The 22500-nt window shown below is 38.6% G+C and overlaps 1 protein-coding gene across 2 annotated transcripts in view; it reads left to right on the top strand.

Moving 5' to 3' along the window:
• The window catches only part of LOC137658134 (uncharacterized), a 61023-nt gene extending 40570 nt beyond the window's left edge, over positions 1 to 20453 (top strand). Inside the window, exons 1-3 of one of the 2 annotated variants that reach the window (XM_068392822.1) lie at positions 15581 to 15682; positions 17889 to 18166; positions 19577 to 20453. In XM_068392822.1, the coding sequence (XP_068248923.1) occupies positions 15680 to 15682; positions 17889 to 18166; positions 19577 to 19802 (507 nt within the window). In that variant the 5' untranslated portion in view covers positions 15581 to 15679 and the 3' untranslated portion in view covers positions 19803 to 20453. Of the gene's footprint in view, positions 1 to 15580; positions 15683 to 17888; positions 18167 to 19576 lie in introns of those variants that run through there. The other variant, XM_068392827.1, reaches the window with a different exon arrangement.
• Positions 20454 to 22500: the final 2047 nt, after the last annotated feature.

Here is a 22500-nt window from a genome sequence, read left to right as displayed (position 1 = left end):
GCTTGAAATATTTTACGTTCTTTACGTTTTATTTTGTGTTCTTATCGGTTGTTTCATATTTATACATTTATTTTTTTTATTTTGCTAATTCATGCATGGTTTCATGATCATAATTCTCTCTCTCTCTCTCTCTCTCTCCTCTCTCTCTCTCTCTCTCTCTCTCTCTCTCTCTCTCTCTCTCTCTCTTTACTTTTGCTAATTCATTTGGGGTTTCATGATCATAATTCTCTCTCTCTCTCTCTCTCTCTCTCTCTCTCTCTCTCTCTCTCTCTCTCTCTCTCTCTCTCTCTCTTTTTACTTTTGCTAATTCATTTGTGGTTTCATGAGCATAATTTTCTCTCTCTCTCTCTCTCTCTCTCTCTCTCTCTCTCTCTCTCTCTCTCTCTCTCTCTCTCTCTCTCTCTCTCATGACATGGATCACCTCCTCATAACTGACTTGATCTATGTCATAATGAAATCAATTGTTATTATTTACCCACTTGAGAATACTTGATAATTCTGGCGTGAAGAAATAGTCCCTTTCTTTTCCTACCAATATTAGATCGCAAAAAAAGAAAAAAAAAGAAAAGGGAGGGAAAAGGGAAAGAATGATGAAGAGGGTGATAAATAGTTTAAAGAGCATTAGCCCTAATATATATATATATATATATATATATATATATATATATATATATATGTATATGTATATAAATATATGTGTGTATATATATTATATATGTAGTTATATGTGTATATGTGTGTATATATATATATATATATATATATATATATATATTATATATATATATATATATATATATATATATATATAGAGAGAGAGAGAGAGAGAGAGAGAGAGAGAGAGAGAGAGAGAGAGAGAGAGAGAGAGAGAGAGTTTAAAGAGCCCTATCCCTTTATATATATATATATATATATATATATATATATATATATACTTATATATATATAATATATATATATATATATATATATATATATATATATATATATATATATATACACATACACATACATGCATACCTACATACATACATACATACATACATACGTACAGAGAGAGAGAGAGAGAGAGAGAGAGAGAGAGAGAGAGAGAGAGAGAGAGAGAGAGAGAAGAGAGAGAGAGAGAGAATCTTAAATTTTACCATCGCCTTGACAAATTTAAGAGAAAAATAACGTGAATTAGTACAGTATCAGTATCTCTTGATCTTTTCATCTACATCATCAGCCTAAAACGATTTCATTAAATGGCATGGTATAATTATTATTATTATTATTATTATTATTAATAGCTAAGCTACAACCTTAGTTGGAAAAACAATATGCTATAAGTCGAAGGGCTCTAACAGGGAAAATAGCCCAGTGAGGAAAGGAAATAAGGAAATAGATAAGTGATATGAGAAATAATCAACAATGAAAATATTTTAAAAACTGTAACAACATCAAAATAGATATTTCATTTATAAACTATAAAAACACTTTTGTCAGGCTGTTCAATATAAAAACATTTGCTGCAAGTTTAAACTTTTGAATTTCTACCGATTCAGTTACCCGATTAGGAAGATCATTCCATAACTTGGGTCACAGCTGGAATAAAATTTCTAGAATGTTGTGCAGTAATTAGCCTCATGATGGAGAAGGCCTGACTATTAGAATTAACTGCATGCCAAGTATTACGTACGGGATAGAACTGTCCGGGAAAAATTTGAATGTAAAGGATAATCAGAATTATGAAAAAATCTTATGTAAAATGCATGAAGAACGAATTGAACAAGTGTGCCAGAGATTATTATCTAGATCAGGAATAAGAAATGTAATAGACCGTAAGTTCCTATTCAACAAATTATGATGAGAGTCAGCAACTGAAGACCAGACTGGAGAACAATACTCGAAACAAGGTTGAATGAAAGAATTAAAACACTTCTTCAGAATACATTGATCACTGAAAATCTTAAAAGACTTTCTCAATAACCAATTTTTTTGTGCAACTGAAGAAGACACAGATCTGACGTGTTTATCAAAAGTAAATTTGCTGTTGAGAATCACACCTAAAATTTTAAGTCTTATTGAGTTAAAAAAAAATTTATAATCAATGCTGGGATCTAGATGTTGAGGAGCCACTGCTCTTGATCTACTTATATAGCTCACATTAAAAAACTAATCCTCGAATTAAGCAATACCAGGCTGATTAGAAAATAGATGTTTGCTTTACATGTACCATTTCTGAATTAACTTTCATAGCAGATAATTTAAGTCAGCCGTAGACTGTCCAATTCAAAGCCATATACTGTACAGTACTTCCATGCAAACTCACCAGCAGTACATTGACCTCTCTTCCACACCTCTCTGTCTTGAAGGCTCTATCTTCCCTGCCTTTTCTCAAATTTGTGGGCAAACATTCGAAATTTCACATACCGTGTGTGTTTTTTTTTAATCGAATTGGTTATGGTGCGGCACCTTCCGTGTCGATACAAGCAGTATTATGGCTTTGGAAGCTTCCATGTCAATACAACCAGTATTATCAACAGGACCTATACAGTAACCCTATATGGGTCCTGATTATGGGTATGGAAGATTTCGTGTCAGCTTCTGGTAGTCCCGAATTTACTGCGCATGTGTACTTTGTCAAGGTAGGTTAGAACAGATTTACGTCTGCCGTGTCAATAGGACAAGACAAAAAGGTACGGAAACTAATTCCGAACGATTAACTTGCCCCTTACTTGCCTGTCAGTCTGCCGTGTCAATAGGACAAGACAAAAAGGTACGGAATATAATTCCCGACCACTAACTTGCCCCTTACTAGTCTGTCAGTCTGCCGTGTCAATAGGGCAGGACAAAAAGGTACGGAAACTAATTCTGAACGATTAACTTGCCCCTTACTTGCCTGTCAGTCTGCCGTGTCAATAGGACGGGGCAAGAAGGTACAGAAACTAATTCTGAACTATTACCTCGCCCCTTCCTTGCCTGTCAGTCTGCCGTGTCAATAGGACGAGGCAAGAAGGTACAGAAACTAATTCTGAACTATTACCTCGCCCCTTCCTTGCCTGTCAGTCTGCCGTGTCAATAGGACGAGGCAAGAAGGTACGGAAACTAATTCTGAACTATTACCTCGCCCCTTCCTTGCCTGTCAGTCTGCCGTGTCAATAGGACGAGGCAAGAAGGTACGGAAACTAATTCCGAACTATTAGCTCGCCCCTTCCTTGCCTGTCAGTCTGCCGTGTCAATAGGACGAGGCAAGAAGGTACGGAAACTAATTCCGAACTATTAGCTCGCCCCTTCCTTGCCTGTCAGTCTGCTGTGTCAATAGGACGAGGCAAGAAGGTACGGAAACTAATTCCGAACTATTACCTTGCCCCTTCCTTGCCTGTCAGTCTGCCGTGTCAATAGGACAAGGCAAGGAGGATAGGACGAGGCAAGAAGGTATGGAAACTATTTCTGAACTATTACCTTGCTCCGTACTTGCCTGTCAGTCTGCCGCAGTCTGCCGTGTCAATAGAACGAGGCAAGAAAGTATGGAAACTAATTCTGAACTATTACCTTGCTCCTTACTTGCCTGTCAGTCTGCCGTGTCAATAGAACGAGGCAAGAAGGTATGGAAACTAATTCTGAACTATTATCTTGCCCCTTACTTGCCTGTCAGTCTGCCGTGTCAATAGGACAAGGCAAGAAGGTATGGAAACTAATTCTGAACTATTAACTTGGCCCTTACTAGTCTGTCAGTCTGCCGTGTCAATAGGGCAAGACAAGAAGGTATGGAAACTAATTCTGAACTATTACCTTGCCCCTTACTTGCCTGTCAGTCTGCCGTGTCAATAGGAAAAGGCAAGAAGGTATGGAAACTAATTCTGAACTATTAACTTGGCCCTTACTAGTCTGTCAGTCTGCCGTGTCAATAGGGCAAGACAAGAAGGTATGGAAACTAATTCTGAACTATTACCTTGCCCCTTACTTGCCTGTCAGTCTGCCGTGTCAATAGGAAAAGGCAAGAAGGTATGGAAACTAATTCCGAACTATTAACTTGCCCCTTACTTGCCTGTCAGTCTGCCCTGTCAATAGGACAAGGCAAGAAGGTATGGAAACTAATTCCGAACTATTAACTTGCCCCTTCCTTGCCTGTCAGTCTGCCTTGTCAATAGGACAAGGCAAGAAGGTATGGAAACTAATTCCGAACTATTAACTTGCCCGTTACATGTCTGACAGTCTGTCGTGTCAATAGGACAAGGCAAGAAGGTATGGAAACTAATTCCGAACTATTAACTTGCCCCTTACTTGTCTGACAGTCTGCCGTGTCAATAGGACAAGGGAAGAAGGTATGGAAACTAATTCCGAACTATTAACTTGCCCCTTCTTTCTGACAGTCTGCCGTGTCAATAGGACAAGGCAAGAAGGTATGGAAACTAATTCCGAACTATTAACTTGCCCCTTACTTGCCTGACAGTCTGCCGTGTCGATAGGACAAGGCAAGAAGGTATGGAAACTAATTCCGAACTATTAACTTGCCCCTTACTTGCCTGTCAGTCTGCCGTGTCAATAGGACAAGGCAAGGAGGTATGGAAACTAATTCCGAACTATTAACTTGCCCCTTACTTGTCTGACAGTCTGCCGTGTCAATAGGACAAGGCAAGGAGGTATGGAAACTAATTCCGAACTATTAACTTGACCCTTACTTGTCTGACAGTCTGCCGTGTCAATAGGACAAGGCAAGAAGGTATGGAAACTAATTCCGAACTATTAACTTGCCCCTTACTTGTCTGATAGTCTGCCGTGTCAATAGGACAAGGCAAGAAGGTACGGAAAATAATTCCCGACCACTAACTTGCCCCTTACTTGCCTGTCAGTCTGCCGTGTCAATAGGACAAGGCAAGAAGGTACGGAAAATAATTCCCGACCACTAAATTGCCCCTTACTTGCCTGTCAGTCTGCCGTGTCAATAGGACAAGGCAAGAAGGTATGGAAACTAATTCTGAACTATTAACTTGCCCCTTACTTGTCTGATAGTCTGCCGTGTCAATAGGACAAGGCAAGAAGGTACGGAAAATAATTCCCGACCACTAACTTGCCCCTTACTTGCCTGTCAGTCTGCCGTGTCAATAGGACAAGGCAAGAAGGTATGGAAACTAATTCCGAACTATTAACTTGCCTCTTACTTGTCTGATAGTCTGCCGTGTCAATAGGACAAGGCAAGAAGGTACGGAAAATAATTCCCGACCACTAACTTGCCCCTTACTTGCCTGTCAGTCTGCCGTGTCAATAGGACAAGGCAAGAAGGTATGGAAACTAATTCTGAACTATTAACTTGCCCCTTCCTTGTCTGTCAGTCTGCCGTGTCAATAGGACAAGGCAAGAAGGTATGGAAACTAATTCCGAACTATTAACTTGCCCCTTCCTTGTCTGTCAGTCTGCCGTGTCAATAGGACAAGGCAAGAAGGTATGGAAACTAATTCCGAACTATTAACTTGCCCCTTACCTGTCCGACAGTCTGCCGTGTCAATAGGACAAGGCAAGAAGGTATGGAAACTAATTCCGAACTATTAACTTGCCCCTTACCTGTCCGACAGTCTGCCGTGTCAATAGGACAAGGCAAGAAGGTATGGAAACTAATTCCGAACTATTAACTTGCCCCTTACCTGTCCGACAGTCTGCCGTGTCAATAGGACAAGGCACCTGTCCGACAGTCTGCCGTGTCAATAGGACAAGGCAAGAAGGTATGGAAACTAATTCCGAACTATTAACTTGCCCCTTACCTGTCCGACAGTCTGCCGTGTCAATAGGACAAGGGAAGAAGGTATGGAAACTAATTCCGAACTATTAACTTGCCCCTTACCTGTCCGACAGTCTGCTGTGTCAATAGGACAAGGCAAGATGGTATGGAAACTAATTCCGAACTATTAACTTGCCCCTTACCTGTCCGACAGTCTGCCGTGTCAATAGGACAAGGCAAGAAGGTATGGAAACTAATTCCGAACTATTAACTTGCCCCTTACCTGTCCGACAGTCTGCCGTGTCAATAGGACAAGGCAAGAAGGTATGGAAACTAATTCCGAACTATTAACTTGCCCCTTACCTGTCCGACAGTCTGCCGTGTCAATAGGACAAGGCAAGAAGGTATGGAAACTAATTCCGAACTATTAACTTGCCCCTTACCTGTCCGACAGTCTGCCGTGTCAATAGGACAAGGCAAGAAGGTATGGAAACTAATTCCGAACTATTAACTTGCCCCTTACTTGTCCGACAGTCTGCCGTGTCAATAGGACAAGGCAAGAAGGTATGGAAACTAATTCCGAACTATTAACTTGCCCCTTACTTGTCCGACAGTCTGCCGTGTCAATAGGACAAGGCAAGAAGGTATGGAAACTAATTCCGAACTATTAACTTGCCCCTTACATGCCCGACAGTCTGCCGTGTCAATAGGACAAAGCAAGAAGGTATGGAAACTAATTCCGAACTATTAACTTGCCCCTTACTTGTCCGACAGTCTGCCGTGTCAATAGGACAAGGCAAGAAGGTATGGAAACTAATTCCGAACTATTAACGTCTGACAGTCTGCCGTGTCAATAGGACAAGGCAAGAAGGTATGGAAACTAATTCCGAACTATTAACGTCTGACAGTCTGCCGTGTCAATAGGACAAGGCAAGAAGGTATGGAAACTAATTCCAAACTATTAACGTCTGACAGTCTGCCGTGTCAATAGGACAAGGCAAGAAGGTATGGAAACTAATTCCGAACTATTAACTTGCCCCTTCTTTCTGACAGTCTGCCGTGTCAATAGGACAAGGCAAGAAGGTATGGAAACTAATTCCGAACTATTAACTTGCCCCTTACTTGTCTGACAGTCTGCCGTGTCAATAGGACAAGGCAAGAAGGTATGGAAACTAATTCCGAACTATTAACTTGCCCCTTACTTGTCTGACAGTCTGCCGTGTCAATAGGACAAGGCAAGAAGGTATGGAAACTAATTCCGAACTATTAACTTGCCCCTTACTTGTCTGACAGTCTGCCGTGTCAATAGGACAAGGCAAGAAGGTATGGAAACTAATTCCGAACTATTAACTTGCCCCTTACTTGTCTGACAGTCTGCCGTGTCAATAGGACAAGGCAAGAAGGTATGGAAACTAATTCCGAACTATTAACTTGCCCCTTACTTGTCTGACAGTCTGCCGTGTCAATAGGACAAGGCAAGAAGGTATGGAAACTAATTCCGAACTATTAACTTGCCCCTTACTTGTCTGACAGTCTGCCGTGTCAATAGGACAAGGCAAGAAGGTATGGAAACTAATTCCGAACTATTAACTTGCCCCTTACATGTCTGACAGTCTGCCGTGTCAATAGGACAAGGCAAGAAGGTATGGAAACTAATTCCGAACTATTAACTTGCCCCTTACATGTCTGACAGTCTGCCGTGTCAATAGGACAAGGCAAGAAGGTATGGAAACTAATTCCGAACTATTAACTTGCCCCTTCCTTGTGTGACAGTCTGCCGTGTCAATAGGACAAGGCAAGAAGGTATGGAAACTAATTCCGTACTATTAACTTGCCCCTTCCTTGTCTGACAGTCTGCCGTGTCAATAGGACAAGGCAAGAAGGTATGGAAACTAATTCCGAACTATTAACTTGCCCCTTCCTTGTCTGACAGTCTGCCGTGTCAATAGGACAAGGCAAGAAGGTATGGAAACTAATTCCGTACTATTAACTTGCCCCTTCCTTGTCTGACAGTCTGCCGTGTCAATAGGACAAGGCAAGAAGGTATGGAAACTAATTCCGAACTATTAACTTGCCCCTTCCTTGTCTGACAGTCTGCCGTGTCAATAGGACAAGGCAAGAAGGTATGGAAACTAATTCTGAACTATTAACTTGCCCCTTACTTGTCTGACAGTCTGCCGTGTCAATAGGACAAGGCAAGAAGGTATGGAAACTAATTCCGTACTATTAACAAGGCAAGAAGGTATGGAAATTAATTCCGAACTATTAACTTGCCCCTTACATGTCTGACAGTCTGCCGTGTCAATAGGACAAGGCAAGAAGGTATGGAAACTAATTCCGTACTATTAACAAGGCAAGAAGGTATGGAAACTAATTCCGAACTATTAACTTGCCCCTTACATGTATGACAGTGTGCCGTGTCAATAGGACAAGGCAAGAAGGTATGGAAACTAATTCCGAACTATTAACTTGCCCCTTCCTTGTCTGACAGTCTGCCGTGTCAATAGGACAAGGCAAGAAGGTATGGAAACTAATTCCGTACTATTAACAAGGCAAGAAGGTATGGAAACTAATTCCGAACTATTAACTTGCCCCTTACATGTCTGACAGTCTGCCGTGTCAATAGGACAAGGCAAGAAGGTATGGAAACTAATTCCGTACTATTAACAAGGCAAGAAGGTATGGAAACTAATTCCGAACTATTAACTTGCCCCTTACATGTCTGACAGTCTGCCGTGTCAATAGGACAAGGCAAGAAGGTATGGAAACTAATTCCGTACTATTAACAAGGCAAGAAGGTATGGAAACTAATCCCGAACTATCAACTTGCCCCTTACATGTCTGACAGTCTGCCGTGTCAATAGGACAAGGCAAGAAGGTATGGAAACTAATTCCGTACTATTAACAAGGCAAGAAGGTATGGAAACTAATTTTGAACTATTAACTTGCCCCTTCCTTGTCTGACAGTCTGCCGTGTCAATAGGACAAGGCAAGAAGGTATGGAAACTAATTCCGTACTATTAACTTGCCCCTTCCTTGTCTGACAGTCTGCCGTGTCAATAGGACAAGGCAAGAAGGTATGGAAACTAATTCCGAACTATTAACTTGCCCCTTCCTTGTCTGACAGTCTGCCGTGTCAATAGGACAAGGCAAGAAGGTATGGAAACTAATTCTGAACTATTAACTTGCCCCTTACTTGTCTGACAGTCTGCCGTGTCAATAGGACAAGGCAAGAAGGTATGGAAACTAATTCCGTACTATTAACAAGGCAAGAAGGTATGGAAACTAATTCCGAACTATTAACTTGCCCCTTACATGTCTGACAGTCTGCCGTGTCAATAGGACAAGGCAAGAAGGTATGGAAACTAATTCCGTACTATTAACAAGGCAAGAAGGTATGGAAACTAATTCCGAACTATTAACTTGCCCCTTACATGTCTGACAGTCTGCCGTGTCAATAGGACAAGGCAAGAAGGTATGGAAACTAATTCCGAACTATTAACTTGCCCCTTCCTTGTCTGACAGTCTGCCGTGTCAATAGGACAAGGCAAGAAGGTATGGAAACTAATTCCGTACTATTAACAAGGCAAGAAGGTATGGAAACTAATTCCGAACTATTAACTTGCCCCTTACATGTCTGACAGTCTGCCGTGTCAATAGGACAAGGCAAGAAGGTATGGAAACTAATTCCGTACTATTAACAAGGCAAGAAGGTATGGAAACTAATTCCGAACTATTAACTTGCCCCTTACATATCTGACAGTCTGCCGTGTCAATAGGACAAGGCAAGAAGGTATGGAAACTAATTCCGAACTATTAACTTGCCCGTTACATGTCTGACAGTCTGCCGTGTCAATAGGGCAAGGCAAGAAGGTATGGAAACTAATTCCGTACTATTAACAAGGCAAGAAGGTATGGAAACTAATTCCGAACTATTAACTTGCCCCTTACATGTCTGACAGTCTGTCGTGTCAATAGGACAAGGCAAGAAGGTATGGAAACTAATTCCGTACTATTAACAAGGCAAGAAGGTATGGAAACTAATTCCGAACTATTAACTTGCCCCTTACATGTCTGACAGTCTGCCGTGTCAATAGGACAAGGCAAGAAGGTATGGAAACTAAATCCGAACTATTAACTTGCCCCTTCCTTGTCTGACAGTCTGCCGTGTCAATAGGACAAGGCAAGAAGGTATGGAAACTAATTCCGTACTATTAACAAGGCAAGAAGGTATGGAAACTAATTCCGAACTATTAACTTGCCCCTTACATGTCTGACAGTCTGCCGTGTCAATAGGACAAGGCAAGAAGGTATGGAAACTAATTCCGTACTATTAACAAGGCAAGAAGGTATGGAAACTAATTCCGAACTATTAACTTGCCCCTTACATGTCTGACAGTCTGCCGTGTCAATAGGACAAGGCAAGAAGGTATGGAAACTAATTCCGAACTATTAACTTGCCCGTTACATGTCTGACAGTCTGCCGTGTCAATAGGACAAGGCAAGAAGGTATGGAAACTAATTCCGTACTATTAACAAGGCAAGAAGGTATGGAAACTAATTCCGAACTATTAACTTGCCCCTTACATGTCTGACAGTCTGCTGTGTCAATAGGACAAGGCAAGAAGGTATGGAAACTAATTCCGTACTATTAACAAGGCAAGAAGGTATGGAAACTAATTCCGAACTATTAACTTGCCCCTTACATGTCTGACAGTCTGCTGTGTCAATAGGATAAGGCAAGAAGGTATGGAAACTAATTCCGTACTATTAACAAGGCAAGAAGGTATGGAAACTAATTCCGAACTATTAACTTGCCCCTTACATGTCTGACAGTCTGCCGTGTCAATAGGACAAGGCAAGAAGGTATGGAAACTAATTCCGAACTATTAACTTGCCCCTTACTTGTCTGACAGTCTGCCGTGTCAATAGGACAAGGCAAGAAGGTATGGAAACTAATTCCGAACTATTAACTTTCCCCTTACTTGTCTGACACTCTGCCGTGTCAATAGGACAAGGCAAGAAGGTATGGAAACTAATTCCGAACTATTAACTTGCCCCTTACATGTCTGACAGTCTGCCGTGTCAATAGGACAAGGCAAGAAGGTATGGAAACTAATTCCGAACTATTAACTTGCCCCTTACATGTCTGACAGTCTGCCGTGTCAATAGGACAAGGCAAGAAGGTATGGAAACTAATTCCGAACTATTAACTTGCCCCTTACATGTCTGACAGTCTGCCGTGTCAATAGGACAAGGCAAGAAGGTATGGAAACTAATTCCGAACTATTAACTTGCCCGTTACATGTCTGACAGTCTGCCGTGTCAATAGGACAAGGCAAGAAGGTATGGAAACTAATTCCGTACTATTAACTTGCCCCTTACATGTCTGACAGTCTGCCGTGTCAATAGGACAAGGCAAGAAGGTATGGAAACTAATTCCGAACTATTAACTTGCCCCTTACTTGTCTGACAGTCTGCCGTGTCAATAGGACAAGGCAAGAAGGTATGGAAACTAATTCCGAACTATTAACTTGCCCCTTACTTGTCTGACAGTCTGCCGTGTCAATAGGACAAGGCAAGAAGGTATGGAAACTAATTCCGAACTATTAACTTGCCCCTTACTTGTCTGACAGTCTGCCGTGTCAATAGGACAAGGCAAGAAGGTATGGAAACTAATTCCGAACTATTAACTTGCCCCTTACTTGTCTGACAGTCTGCCGTGTCAATAGGACAAGGCAAGAAGGTATGGAAACTAATTCCGAACTATTAACTTGCCCCTTACTTGTCTGACAGTCTGCCGTGTCAATAGGACAAGGCAAGAAGGTATGGAAACTAATTCCGAACTATTAACTTGCCCCTTACATGTCTGACAGTCTGCCGTGTCAATAGGACAAGGCAAGAAGGTATGGAAACTAATTCCGAACTATTAACTTGCCCCTTACATGTCTGACAGTCTGCCGTGTCAATAGGACAAGGCAAGAAGGTATGGAAACTAATTCCGAACTATTAACTTGCCCCTTACTTGTCTGACAGTCTGCCGTGTCAATAGGACAAGGCAAGAAGGTATGGAAACTAATTCCGAACTATTAACTTGCCCCTTACTTGTCTGACAGTCTGCCGTGTCAATAGGACAAGGCAAGAAGGTATGGAAACTAATTCCGAACTATTAACTTGCCCCTTACTTGTCTGACAGTCTGCCGTGTCAATAGGACAAGGCAAGAAGGTATGGAAACAAATTCCGAACTATTAACTTGCCCCTTACATGTCTGACAGTCTGCCGTGTCAATAGGACAAGGCAAGAAGGTATGGAAACTAATTCCGAACTATTAACTTGCCCCTTACTTGTCTGACAGTCTGCCGTGTCAATAGGACAAGGCAAGAAGGTATGGAAACTAATTCCGAACTATTAACTTGCCCCTTACATGTCTGACAGTCTGCCGTGTCAATAGGACAAGGCAAGAAGGTATGGAAACTAATTCCGAACTATTAACTTGCCCCTTACTTGTCTGACAGTGCCGTGTCAATAGGACAAGGCAAGAAGGTATGGAAACTAATTCCGAACTATTAACTTGCCCCTTACATGTCTGACAGTCTGCCGTGTCAATAGGACAAGGCAAGAAGGTATGGAAACTAATTCCGAACTATTAACTTGCCCCTTACATGTCTGACAGTCTGCCGTGTTAATAGTACAAGGCAAGAAGGTATGGAAACTAATTCCGAACCATTAACTTGTCCCTTACTTGTCCGGCAGTCTGCCGTGTCAATAGGACAAGGCAAAAAGGTATGGAAACTAATTTCAAACCATTAATTTTCCCCTTACTTTTCCGACAGTCTGCCGTGTCAATAGGACAAGACAAAGAGGTACGGAAACTAATATCGGACCACTAACTTGCCCTTACTTGTCCGATAGTCTGCTGTGTCAATAGGACAAGACCGAAAGGTACGGAAACTAATATCGGACCACTAACTGGCCCTTACTTGTCCGATAGTCTGCTGTGTCAATAGGACAAGACAGAAAGGTACGGAAACTAATATCGGACCACTAACTTGCGCCTTAATTGCCCGGGAGTCTGCCATGTCAATAGCAGTGATCTGCTGGTTCGGAATTCATGACCCATAGCTACTGCCTATTTCATTACCTTCAATTAATCTTATATCACTACTGTGTAAAGAAATGCATTCATAAATTACCAAAACCATTCATAACTCTGATCGATTTTCGAAGGTATGGTGACCTTTGTGTCACATGTTATTGTTAAAATTTCTCACAATTTTCAACCATCCCCCCTTAGTTCGATACCAAGAAAATTTTTTGGGGGTGGGGGGTGGGGTGGGGGGGTTATAATCAGTATCCTCACTTTAGTTCCATAATGATCTGACACAATACGTTCCTACATTTCCTGTTTTGCTTCCGAAGACGGTCCTCTTTTCTTTGCAGAGATCCTACTTCCATCTTGGATGCCCCTGGCAAGTGTCTTGCCTGTAACCCACTTTACCGTTATCTGGCATATTTTCACTCGAATACCTTTATGAGTCCGCTGGTTAAATTCTTCCACCAACCATGCTGACATGAAAAACCTTCTTGGCTTCCATTTTCCCCATTTATGTTATTCTTGGTATCGTTAGGTTTTAACTGTCTTATCGTACCAACACTTTTAAGATCAAAGATTTTTTTACCATCAACAATTGTAACCACATCATCATAAGTATGAGGTAATTCACACCAGTAACATCTTATCACACTTGTATTCAACAATGTCTGTTTTTCTATGATATCAATTTTTACTCTACCATTGCTTCCTTATAGAAAATAACTATTGTCCGTATATTACTTTTAATATGCATAATTGATAAGGGTATCAATGATGCATTTGTATGTTCCAAAACCGAATTATCTTTATGGGCGAGTATCTATGAACTTGAGGGTAGTTAAACACGAAGTGAAATATATGAAGTTAAGAAATAATAATTACATGGTTATGAAATGAAAAAATATAATTTTGATGCCAGCTTTCGTTTCCGGACAGTTCTAATTATGTTTTTGTATACTAGAAATGTATCTTTAGAATTTGCGTTTAACGAAATATTAAAAAAAGCAAATCAGACATTGGCAAGGTTAAGTAAAATTTGGAAATCAAATCGCCTGAAACTACATATAAAAATCAGGCTATATATCAGTTTAGTGAGATCGATTTTACTGGACATGAATCGTGATATGACAATGAAACACTATCCAACAGATTTTGTAGATTTGAGAGCAAAACCCTCAGACGAATTTAGGGAGTTAAATGGTAGGACAGGATTAGAAATTAAACTATAAGAGATTAATTACTCGAGTGCCATATGTGGATGAGATTATGGTAAGGGGTAGATCAAGATGGTTTGAGCATGCTCTTTGCACTCCCCAAGAGAGATCAGTTCACCAAACTTTCAACTGGGCTCCACAAGGCACTGAGTGTGAAGACCCAGGCCTACATGGCTGAGGAATATGAAGTGTGAAGTAGGAGATGATGAATGGGTAAGTAGTGCCATATGTGGATGAGATTATAGTGAGGGGTAGATGGAGATGGTTTGGGCATGCTCTTCGCACCCCCCAAGAGAGATTAGTTCACCAAACTTTTAACTGGGCTCCACAAGGCACTGGGTATGAGACCCAGGCCTACATGGCTGAGGACTATGAAGTGTGAAGTAGGAGATGATGAATGGATAAGTATTGTTTTAAATGCTCAAGATAGAGATGACTGGCGAACTCTAACCGAGGCCCTTTGCGTCAATAGGCGTAGGAGGAAGTGATGATGATGATGATAGTATAAATGTATCGCTGCTTGGCTACCGTTCGAAATTGTGTGAAATAGTTTAGAGAAGTTTGTAGATTCTGGTCTCATTGTGATTTTGGCTTAAATAATCTCCGTTTTAAGTTTAATTCATCTAGAAATTAAGAAATATTCTTAGGCGTTCTACGCAGTTAATTCTAATAGCCAGGCCTTCTCCACCATGACGCTCCATACTACACAGTATTCTAGAAGTTTTATTCCAGCTGTGACCAAGCTGTGGAATGATCTTCCTAATCGGGTAGTTGAATCAGTAGAACTTCAAAAGTTCAAAGTTGCAGCAAATGATTTTATGTTGAACAGGCTGACATAAGTCTTTTTATAGTTTATATATGACATCTGTTTTGACGTTACTGGTTTTAGAATGATATTTTGTTAACTTGTTCTCATCATTTATTTATTTCCTTATTTCCTTTCCTCACTGGGCTAATTTTCCCTATTGGAGACCTTGGGCTTGTAGCATCTTGCTTTTCCAACTAGGGTTGTAGCTTGGCTAGTAATAATGATAATAATGATAATAATAATAATAATAATAATAATAATAATAATAATAATAATAATAATAATACCGTCCAAGAGTTTCAGTGACTACGGCTTGATTAGTGTCAATTGTAATAATAATAATAATAATAATAATAATAATAATAATAATAATAATAATAATAATAATAATAATAATAATAATATTAAATGGATATCCGTTTGAAGCTCGAGGTAGGGTTTGCAGATTTATTCTTAAACCAACAATTGTGGGCAGAATATGTCTTTCAATACCAGCGACATTTTAAAATTTATTTCAGAAGGTCTTCTGACAGCTATTTTAATGTTCAGTAGTGAGCCATTTGTTTTTATGTTTTTTTTATATTGAATTTCATTATATAATTCATTTACAAATTATATCGGAGACAATGACCATCGATGCCAAGATGCTAGAAAAACCAATTTTCAATGTCTCCAAATCCTGTTTGAAAATCAACCGCACACTGACCTCATTGCTCCGCTCGACTCCGTCACTCGGGAGGAAAACCAGAGACAATAAGGTTCCAAGGGAACGTCCTGTTCGTTTTCCTACGGGGAAGATTTCTCCTATATAAGAAGGAATCTGGACGGAGGATGAGTCAGTTTCAGTTGTGAAATAAAAGCAGTTATGGTAAGAAAAGAATTGCCTTGTTTGGAAGCTTTAAGACGTTTTAAGAGTTACATAAGTGGAAATTAGTGGTGTTTCTTAGTTTTAATACGAACGTAAGCATTAATGTTATTCGTCGGAGATATGCGACACGTTTTAAATTATTCCAATTTCTTTACAATTCGTTCATTTAGATTTAACAAACTTTAGGATCATACGTAGATCATCCTTCAAGATTAATAAAATGGAAGATTGAGGATATATATATATGTATATATATATATATATATATATATATATATACAGTATATATATATATATATATATATATATATATATATATATATATATATATATATATATATATATATATATATATATAAACTTTAGATTATGAATTATGTTGTATATAAAATTATCTATATATATATATATATATATATATATATATATATATATATCATTTGTGTTGTGTGTGTGTATCTTCAAATAAACTACAAATAAACTTTAATATTGAATTCAAGCTACCCCGTGACCATAGGTTAATAGTGAAATTGCATTTTGATAAGTACTTTATGTGTGTGTGTATATATATATATATATATATATATATATATATATATATATATATATATATATATATATATATATATATATACACACATTTAAAATTGCATTTCACTTCTATGTTTTTCGCTACTTTTTAACCGATACTAGAGTTTTGTAATTTATAAGTAATTAGAAGTTTGTGTGGTTTACGTTGGAGTCTTTTCAGCCTAATAATACTAAATTCTACCACAGAGATAAGTCTTAATTGGCCATAAAGACGCCAATTTTTCTGAGAGCAGAAATTTGAGGCTTTATATTACCTATTTCGGCGTATTTTTTAAAATTTTTTAATCCGAGATCTATTTTTGAAAATTATTCGAGGTAATAAGACCAGACCACTGTATTTGAAATATTCTGCCACGGCTGGTTGTGTGTTGTATATTTTTTTTTTTTTTTTTTTTTTTTTGCTACATCGATTTTTTCCCTCCTATATAAGTGACACATACATCAAAGTTGACAGGACTATTTCTGGTTGTATATTAGATTTTTTTTTTAATATTTAAGATTAATTTTCTTTGTTTTCACGCAGTGTCAGGTAGTTAATGAACTGTTATTGCTCTTATCAAAATTTTAAGAGTCCTTGAATACCAATAATTTATCTTAGTTTGTTTGGAAGTATTCTCTCATGTTTCTCCAAAGGTGAAACCAATTTATAAGGCTGATCAAATGCCTGAAAATATTCTGCAAAAGTAGGATATGGTTCTTTTGTAAAATCTCTTACCAAACAGTTTAATTTTAATCGGAAATTCTCCGTAAAAATATGCTGTTCTCTACTATATTTCAGTAAAATAGAGGCGACCGTCATTTTACCTTACTTTTTTTATTATCTTTTACGGGTTGGTGACCGTAATGTCACCCCTTTTCGTCAATATGTCCATTTTCAAAACGGTAAAAATCCTGGAATAAATGTTATTATTATTATTATTATCATTATTATTATTATCCAAGCTACAACCCTAGTTGGAAAAGCAATATGCTATAAGCCCAGGGGCTCCAACAGGGAAAAATAGCCCAGTGAGGAAAGGAAATAAGCAAATAAATAAATGAAGAGAACAAATTAACAATAAATCATTCTAAAAAAAGTAACAACGTCAAAACAGACATGTCATATATAAACTATTAACAACATCAAAAACAAATATGTCATAAATAAACTATAAAAAGACTCATGTCCGCCTGGTCAACAAAAAAGCATTTGCTCCAACTTTGAACTTTTGAAGTTCTACTGATTCAACTACCCGATTAGGAAGATCAGATATTTACCGATTTTTTTTTCGATGCAAATTTTTAACAGTGTACCGACTCAAATCCAAAACAAGACAAATCAAGTCTGCTTACTCGTCAAATTTAATATCATTGATTGCGTGTGTTTCTGTACAGGGTTGCCAGGTTTTGTGAGTGAGAAAAGGCCAACTTTTAAACAACAGAAGCTTTAAAAGGCCAAGCCATTACTAGAAAAAGGCCGAATATATAGCATTTAAGGCTAACCAACTTAAAAAGGCTAAATTTAGGTATCTAGCAAGAAAAAAAGACCAAATTTAGAGGTATTTTGGCCAGAAAAAAAGGCCAACCTGGCAACCCTGCACAGAAACAAAAAGGGGACTTTGCCTTTCCCTTCCAGATGCGTCTGTGGATCCTGGTTGCAGTGGCCTTAGTGGCTCTTGTGGCGCCATCAGCCTCGGAGAAGATAGATCAGGATGAGGAGAGAATGACCATCTTGGACAGAGGTCGTTTCATATTCGGAACCACTTCTACTACGACTTACACCAACGTTGTGGCCACTACAAGAACTGTCTTCCTCTCTTGTCTTTCGACTACTCTCGCTACAGTTTGTGAGAAGAGGAAGAGGTCGACCAGATATAATCTTAGAAACTCTCGTCAAGATATTGATGGAGATATGTAAGTTCTTATTATGGTACCTCTAACAATTGGCTCGTTATTTTGGATTCAAATTACACGAGGTAACTGTAGCCGCAGCAAAAATTCCGGGCGAAATAAGCCCAATCTCTTGATGACGTCATAGCCAATCACCTTGTCTCCCACATTAGCAGTTGTTACAAAACATTCCAGTACAAATCTCAAACTATACCAACTTATAATCACTGTGAGGGGATGTATTGTGACCGTTGGTAAAGTAGGAGACATGATTGGCTATGACGTCATCAAGGGGTGGGGCTTAATTTTCCCCGGATTCTCTGCGGCTACTAGTACCTTTAATATCGCCAGTTAGTAATATAATCAAAAGTTTGGTTATTACTGACTGCTATCAGATAAACTATCAGGAATAAATTTTCATTTCAATATTCCAGATAATGTTCTTTCTACTCTAACATTAGAGTTGGTCTCATTTAAGTCAAAATTAGTTGCATGGGTTGTTATGTAGATTCTCACATTAACTAAGTGGTACTCATGTAAAAAAAAAAAGAAAAAAAAATCCTGACATAAAAAGCGGTAAATATTGAGTGAGGGATTTTATTCTGGTTGTAATACATCTCTAAATCTTCTTTAATCATGAAAATTTAAAATTTCACTCTTTCATCTAACTTGAAAACATCATAATAATTTTGTGCGAAGTCCAGTGTCTTAATATTTTACTGGGTACTGGAAGTGAGAAGACCACAAGATGAACCAATTATTTTGTGATTTTCCTACTGCCATTATCCACTGATATGTAACAGGCCCTTTGTTTTAACACAAATATCAACATGATTTTATAATTGTCTATTCAATCTAGTTTCTGAAACCTTCCGATACCATTTGATGTATTTTAATATCTATAATACCATCGCTAGTAAAGCATTCTGGGAATTTTTATTTTATTCATATTAATGTTTAGCTTCAAATAAAACTTTCAGCGAAAGAGTTAACAACACCAGTATAGTCTATAGATCTACCTTTATATTCTAAATCTCGCTGAGAAAGAAATTATTGTTTGTAAGGTTAACTGGCAAAAGGAGTTATGTTGTAAATATATCAAGTACAGTCAAATTTGAAAGTCCAATGACACTCGAATGTCAATGAGCCTAACACATTCTCTTTATTGGAAAAGTAATAATCAGCGTGTCGCTGGACTATTGAATTGACTACAACGGAAAGGAAAGATGAATAAGAAGAAAAAATTGCAGTTAAATTGACTTCTGTCCACAGCCAAAGCAAACTTCTCTTTTCATTACGAATTACTCTTGCTGAAGAAAACTATTGCACTAAACAACTCATTCATAATGAAAGTAACAGTTTAACAAAAAGCAGCAATTTTTTTTTCCCATCTGCTTAAAGCTGTAATTTGGAATTTATCTTTCTTTAAATCAGAACTGCCACGGAACTAGAGACCAGTTTGGACCCAAGTAACGCATCAGACTATGTCAGGACTGAAGATGATGAAGAGAAGGGCGACGGAAAACTGGCTTTCACCGTATGGACAACGACTAAGACCTCAACAACAGTCACGGTGTTCTATACAGATACAGCCACTACTATTACCTTAAGTTATCAGTGTGTTGCTGGTGGCATGACACTGCCCAGCCAGAAATGTTAAAAATGGTTGATGCTGGGGAATTCGCCGTTAATAAGAAGCCGAAGTCATGACATCAGTTACCATGGCAACAGCCAAACTGGTTCAAGCGTAAACATAGTTCGAATGCATCGTCGTGCTGGATGGTTGCTTCCAGCATAATGCAGTTGATTTACTACTTTTCTGATGAAAAAATTGCATGAAGAGTATTAAAAACCACCACAATTCAGGTTACATACTGTTCTTTTCCTATTCAAATGGGATAATGACTGTAAAAGTCAAGTTAAAGGGTGGCTGAGTTAGAACACTGGTAAGGTCCTAGGTCTTTGAGCACCTGAAGCAGTTGTTGTGAACCATCACGTGGTAATTTGACGCCAGACTTCGGCTCCCTATTACCCTTGTCATCGGCAGCAGCAAATTATGAAACTCTTCATGGAGAAGCTGACAGTCTGTCTGATATTGAACATGGATCAAACACTGAATATTCTGTAAGCTGAAGACCATTGCACACATTTCATACTATCAAAGACAGTTTTTTTGTCATTACACAAATGCCATGTCACAAATTGTAATAATATTTTGAATTTGCAACCATGTCCTTCCAATTTATTTTCTCTATGAATTATTATGTTACAAAGTCTGAGATAATTAAGCATTAAATTATAAGGTGAAGAATATTAGTTTTTTTAATTGTCCATTGTATATATTATAATTTCTAAATCACAAATAGTTAGGGAATATGGCGTCCTAATTTAGGTTTCTTATAAGTCATGAAGGGTTAAAGGCCACTCATAAATGGCAGAGGCAAGAGATTGACCATATATACTTATGATCAGCACCCAAGCCCCCTCCACCTAAGCTAGGACTAGGAGGGCCAAGCAATGGCTGCTGACGACTTAGCAGGTAGACCTATATGGTCCCCTTAAGGATAAGCAGTCTTCATCTTTGAAATAGGATTCAAAATGTAAAAGCGACCTAGTATTAATTGGGCTATTGTCCATAAGCACATTTTAACTCACTTGCATCAAGGTACATAAATGAATTTGATATGAGAATGTCCTGCACAAAACATATGCTAGGCTGACACTTGCACGACTTTTTGCCACGAATTTGTCGTGACATTTTGTGGCACGAACTGGAAAAAAAAAAAAAAAAATTACCTCAGAATCACAGCTCACCTGTCCACATTGACACGAACTGGCACGACGAGTTCACGACGAGTTCATGCATGTTTTAGCATAGTTTGCGCACTTCCCGCATCGTCCCGACGAGTTCACGAACAGTTCGCGCATAGTTCACGCCGCGTTCACGAAATTTTGTCGTGACCAAAATTTTGAACATTTCAAAATTCTCGTCACGACATGCCACGATGTCACGACAGGTTCACGACGAGTTCACTCCAGTTCACGACGAGTTCACGCCAGTTCACGACTCGAGTCGTGACAATGCGTGCCACAAATTCGTGCAAGTGTCAGGGTACCTATAGAATCGTTTCCCACCACTGCACTGTCAGATAGCATCTGCTGTGTGGTAGATTGTAGTCTTGAGTTGGATCAATTTTCATTTGACGTATAACACTTAATTTTATCCTTCTAAAATCCCAGCAATACTGCTGGAATCTAGATATCTTTCTAGATAGGGAAGACAATTCTAGAAGAGTCACTGGTTAGTGTTATCTCATCAGTCAAATTGGGTAGACAATTTATGCTTAGTGAATTAGTGGTTTTGGAACGGGATGTCAATGAAGGGAGAGCCACAGAAGCCTATCTGGTAATTACTGCTATGCACAGCTAATGTAAAAAAAAAAAAAAAAATTCTATCTAAAATAACTTCATTTATTGTTACCAATATGTGTTTTTAATTGTTGACAATGATTGTGGTGTGTGGGCTACCCTTAAATATGCATCTTTGGTGTAGATGCAACAGTTCCTCCTTTACTTAAACCAGATGGCTCTGTCACACAGTGTCCAAAGGAAAAGATTACCCTTTTGGCTGATGCGTTTGACAGTGCGCAGAGTAATGGGAAACTTGATCTTTCTCATTCTTGTTTTAATGATGTTAAAGTAACTGAAGAAGTGAATTAATTCTTTCATTCTACCTTGTTTCGAGTATTGTTCTCCTGTCTGGTCTTCAACCGATGATTCTCATCTTTTTTTGTTGGACAAGAACTTAGGGTCTATTAAATTTCTTATTCCTGATCTAGATATAAATCTTTGGCACCGTCGTTCAATTAGTTCATTGTGCCTGCTGCAAAATATTTTTCATATTACTAACCATCCATTACATTCCTGCACAGTTCCATCTGGTTCGTAATGCATGCTGCTAATTCTAATATGCAGGCCTTCTTCATCATGAGGCTCAATACTACACAGTACTTGAATCAGTAAAAATTCAAAAGTTCAAACTTGCAGCAAATGTTTTATGTTGAACAGGCTGTCATAAGTCGTTTTATAGTTTATATGACATATCTGTTTTGATGATGTCACTGTTTTTAAAATGTTTTATTGATAATTTTTTTTTCTCATCGTTTATTTGTTTCCTTATTTCCTTTCCTCACTGGGCTATTTTTCTTACTACTACTATGAAATGGGCGGAGCTTTCTCCAACCTTAGAAAATCAAAGACAGTATATGGCTTTCTTTGTTAGCCAAAGCATACAAAAGTTACAAATTGAGTTGCTGTATTTCAATTCTTTATTATCATATGACGTCTCAGCTATCCAC

Source organism: Palaemon carinicauda, chromosome 1 (assembly GCF_036898095.1).
Source record: "Palaemon carinicauda isolate YSFRI2023 chromosome 1, ASM3689809v2, whole genome shotgun sequence".
NCBI classification, from domain to species: Eukaryota; Metazoa; Arthropoda; class Malacostraca; order Decapoda; family Palaemonidae; genus Palaemon; species Palaemon carinicauda.
Note: the sequence above shows the minus strand (reverse complement) of the source record. Positions and strands in the feature narration are given on the sequence as shown.